Source organism: Camelina sativa, chromosome 6, assembly GCF_000633955.1.
Source record: "Camelina sativa cultivar DH55 chromosome 6, Cs, whole genome shotgun sequence".
NCBI classification, from domain to species: Eukaryota; Viridiplantae; Streptophyta; class Magnoliopsida; order Brassicales; family Brassicaceae; genus Camelina; species Camelina sativa.
Window position 1 is genome coordinate 5,293,629 of NC_025690.1, and position 4,683 is coordinate 5,298,311.

Sequence of the window (4,683 nt, forward strand, 5' to 3'; positions counted from 1 at the left end):
AGCAGGCTTCGCTCCTTCGTTTCGTACAGGTGCTGAAAGTCTAGTTTTCCGTTCATTTCTTGCTTGTCGATTGGGAGTTTGTTTGCAGGCTAAGGATGTTTGTTAACTCTCCAAGGAGGGCCAATGGAAGGGAGACAAAGTCCTAACAAAATCATAACACAAGGTACCCATTCCATTTATCATATCAATCGAGTCTCGATCCGATTCGTTCTTATCAGGCGACAAGAGAGAACCTAGGACTTCGCGGATGGAGAGGGATTCGAACCCCCGATATTCCTAGAAATAGTTCGGTTTTCAAGACCGACTCTTTCAACTGCTCAGACATCCATCCCTCGCTTTTCTCCAATTGTAAATCTTTTTAAAAGAAAAAATAACTTTAATGGAGAGTTATAGCATCATTCAAGTAAATACAGATTATGATCGTAAAAACATAAGCTTGTAATATAGCTACACCTAATTCCATACCGGTTAATGCAAGAACTATAAATAAAGGACCAAGAGCCCCTATAAAATAGAAAATCTCATTCATACATAGCATAGTCCAAGCGAACCCACTTAAAATCTTTACTAAACTATGATCGGCCATCATATTAGCAAATAAACGTATTCCTAAGCTTAATGTGCGAAAACAATAAGAAATTAGCTCAAGGAGTACTAAAAAAGGTGCTAACGGCAGTGGGACTCCTGCGGGTAATAAAAAGCTGAAAAAATGAAGCTCAAAATCATAAAAATAGAAAATGAGAGAGCCAAAGTAATGAGAAAATGACTTGTCACTGTGAAGCTATAAGGTATCATACCCTGAAGATTACAAAATAACAAAAAAAGAAAAGTGACCAAGATGCAAGGGAAAAACATTTGTTTTGATATTCCCGGAAAGACCACCTATTTGCTCCTTTATCAGGTTCAGCACGAAATCATAAAGAAGCTCTACCAAGGATTGCCAAGCATTTGGGACTAAGTTTCCTCCTCCCATTTTAGTAACAAAATGAATCAGAAGTAGGAATAAACTCAGAGTTAGCAGCATGAACAAAGATGGATTTGTGAATGAGAAATAGAAGTTTCCGATATTCATAGGAACCAATGGGACAATCTCAAATTGGTCAAGTGGGGAGGCCGCCGACTGTCCCACTAGATTCAGAGCTTTTTGAAAGGCTTCCCCAGATACTCCGTTTTGGGTCAAATCATTTACAATGGACTCCATAAAAGGGATATTGTCGCTTTCTCCGTGGGAAGACCCGGCCATAATCAAGGCCTTTTCAGGATCTTGCGTCAATGCCTCAAACTTCTCGCGTATCAGACATTGCAGCTCTACTACATGCTCAACGTTAGGATTAAGACCTGGATGATCTTCAAAAATACCAGCAAAAGCATCCCGAGTACCGGACGCTTGAACACTCAAAAAGTTAGTGAATTGACCCGCAGTTCTAGAAGATGTATTACTGGAACTTGAATTAAGACTATTTTCATCAAATAAAAAGATTCGTTGCATGATTTGATTAATTGATTTCAACAAAATGATTCCCTCCAGATAGCTTCACTCCGTCAAGCCTCTAGGAGTAGTGAAGAACTATAGAAAGTTGTGGTTGGTTGTTGACCAACAAAAGCATGGGAGAAAAAACGAAAAAGGGGGGGACATAAAGATATCTTCTCTTAACGATATTTATTTATATTTCATACGAAATTTTATATTTCAAGAATTTGGATATTTCGACTTGATCTTATTCTCGGTCCTCCTCAAATCACTTGCTTCTCAACTTCTCCTCTCCTCACCTCGTCATTAGGTAGAGACGCCAGCAGAATATTCAATCATGAACCTAGCCCGTTGGATATCTTTCCCGGTACACTGAACACAAAATAAAGATAGCATCAGTACACATAACTCGAGAAATGTTTTCCCTCTGCTNCCATAAAAGGGATATTGTCGCTTTCTCCGTGGGAAGACTCGGCCATAATCAAGGCCTTTTCAGGATCTTGCGTCAATGCCTCAAACTTCTCGCGTATCACACATTGCAGCTCTACTACACGCTCAGCGTTAGGATTAAGACCCGGATGATCTTCAAAAATACCAGCAAAAGCATCCTGAGTACCGGACGCTTGACCACTCGAAAAGTTAGTGAATTGACCCGCAGTTCTAGAAGATGTACCACTAGAACTTGAATTAAGACTATTTTCATCAAATAAAAAGATTCGTCGCATGATTAGATTAATTGATTTCAACAAAATGATTCCCTCCAGATAGCTTCACTCCGTCAAGCCTCTAGGAGTAGTGAAGAACTATAGAAAGTTGTGGTTGGTTGTTGACCAACAAAAGCATGGGAGAAAAAACGAAAAAGGGGGGGACATAGAGATATATTCTCTTAACGATATTTATTTATATTTCATACGAAATTTTATATTTCAAGAATTTGGATATTTCGACTTGATCTTATTCTCGGTCCTCCTCAAATCACTTGCTTCTCAACTTCTCCTCTCCTCACCTCGTCATTAGGTAGAGACGCCAGCAGAATATTCAATCATGAACCTAGCCCGTTGGATATCTTTCCCGGTACACTGAACACAAAATAAAGATAGCATCAGTACACATAACTCGAGAAATGTTTTCCCTCTGCTAACGTGAGTAATAGCTGAACAGATGCCTAATGCATGTGGTCAGAATCAAACAAGGTTATAAATACATCTTTACCTCCCGANTATTCAGGGGATGGTGCCAGGGAGTTTGAACTGTTAACAAAAGATTTTCTCGATACAAAGAAGAGCCCCACTCCTAGAATAGTTAGCCACTCAGTCCACAGATTCGACTTAGTGAAAATAGCCCTAGAAAGATCAAGGTGTNAAATTCCCGGGGTTTTGTGAATGAATTCAACTAGAAAATCTCAATTGCATGGGATTCGCAATTCGGTGTAAGTTCAAAATTTATCGTGTTGGACGACCACGGTTGAGTTTTGTTGTGGATCCAACTCCAAGCGTTTGCGGGGTTTTGGATAGATGGAATCCAGGTGAAAGATCTTTTCTTCAAGGTCTTTGCTTTCTATTCGACTTAGCGATGGAATCGGGTCGGAAATAAATACTAAGTAAAGGCAGACTTACAATAATACGCAAACAAGGGTCCCGCGATGTCTTGTACATTCTAAGTACTTTGCCTGCTAAGACGTGACAAACAATCGCTGATTCTTTACTAACGAGCCCAATAGCCACTAAGGCGATCCGAATGAGGAAACGCCAGAGTGACCGAGTGTCTTCAAAAACACTACGCCAATCAATCGGTATAAAATGACAAACCTTTTGGTATGTACCCCAAAACACTAAGAAGGACCCTGCCGGTTCTACTCTCCTTGACCCATGGACAAACGCCACGTGATGGACGGTGCCCGGCTCTGACGAAGAACAGTAAGATTAGGTATTGCCTAATCCGTAAGGTTGTTATACCCTTATCAGCTTTCTGAACAAACCTTTGTGTTGCCACTTTGGTAAGGAAAGTCCACCAACCGGGCATAGTACCTCGTTAGCAGGACCACTATTGCTCCTTTTAAAGCTTTGTGCTCAAGTGATCTGGGAGGGTGTCAAACCTCCCCCAGCCCTTTATTCAGGGGATGGTGCCAGGGAGTTTGAACTGTTAACAAAAGATTTTCTCGATACAAAGAAGAGCCCCACTCCTAGAATAGTTAGCCACTCAGTCCACAGATTCGGCTTAGTGAAAATAGCCCTAGAAAGATCAAGGTGCGAAAGGAGAATTTCCTCCGTTAATGATAGCTATACCATAGAGTTTTCCATCAAGGAAAGACAATGCCTTCTCTTCTCCATCCTCCAGGTACCAGGGAAGAACTCTATATTCCGGGTCCAAGGATGATGGTTGCAACGCCCCGCGCTTCCACCAATAAGAGGTGCGGGGGATGGTGATATCCCTTGAAAGACATAACTAACTTACAAGACTGAAAATGAAAAGTAAACTAACGGATCAAGGCGCCGGAGGAACCCCCTTCTAAAAGTCTAAGAGCTAGAAGGCGGGGTACATTGGTTGCTTCCTGTAAGATTTGAATAGTCATTGCCTCATGGTCAAGCCAGAAAGGAAAGAAAAAGTCTATATCTTCTGTCCTCTCTATTACTCGCTCCAGGTAATACACTCGTTGGTCTCAAGGTAGCAAAACCTATAAAGAGCGGGATACTATTCTAAGAGGAATTTACTGTAAAATAGATATCTCTTTGCTCTTCAGCCAGTAAGTCTGAAAGCAAGTCAGTTGTAGGCCAGACCTGTCATCAGTAGTTCTACTTTTGTAGATTGAAGCTTTTATAAGGCAGGAATGGGAGCTGCAAAGGCAGAGATAAAGCTGCGATTACTCTTGCTCGACTCTTCATGGCACGGTTGGCCGGGAATGAGAACAAAAGGAGTAAGAAGAAACTGGCTAAGATTCAATTGACCTATATAGCAACCATTTCAACTAAAGGGGCGTAGCAGGCTTAAGGCTGCTAGGGACTCTAGGGCGAGAAGAAGCTTTTCCTGCATTCCTGTTGATGCAGAGATCAGACGAGAAGGCCCATCTCTTTACTAGAATCCGATGTGATTGAAGGAGCAGTTCTAGCTTAAGCCTAAGGACTAAGTTGATCCTTACTTAATAGAATAGCCATAGAGCTCATCCCCGGTGAAATAGTTGATGATTTCTTGATGGTTGACTGCTATATCTTAAT

The 4,683-nt window shown here is 41.3% G+C and overlaps 1 protein-coding gene across 1 annotated transcript; it reads right to left on the reverse strand.

Annotated features, from left to right (window-relative positions):
* Positions 763 to 2,612, reverse strand: LOC109133472 (ATP synthase subunit a-1). The gene is made up of 2 exons (XM_019246664.1): positions 1,914 to 2,612; positions 763 to 1,206 (listed from the first exon to the last, which is right to left on the reverse strand). Exons 1-2 carry the CDS (start codon positions 2,194 to 2,196, stop codon positions 806 to 808), a joined length of 684 nt encoding a protein of 227 aa, XP_019102209.1. The 5' UTR covers positions 2,197 to 2,612; the 3' UTR covers positions 763 to 805.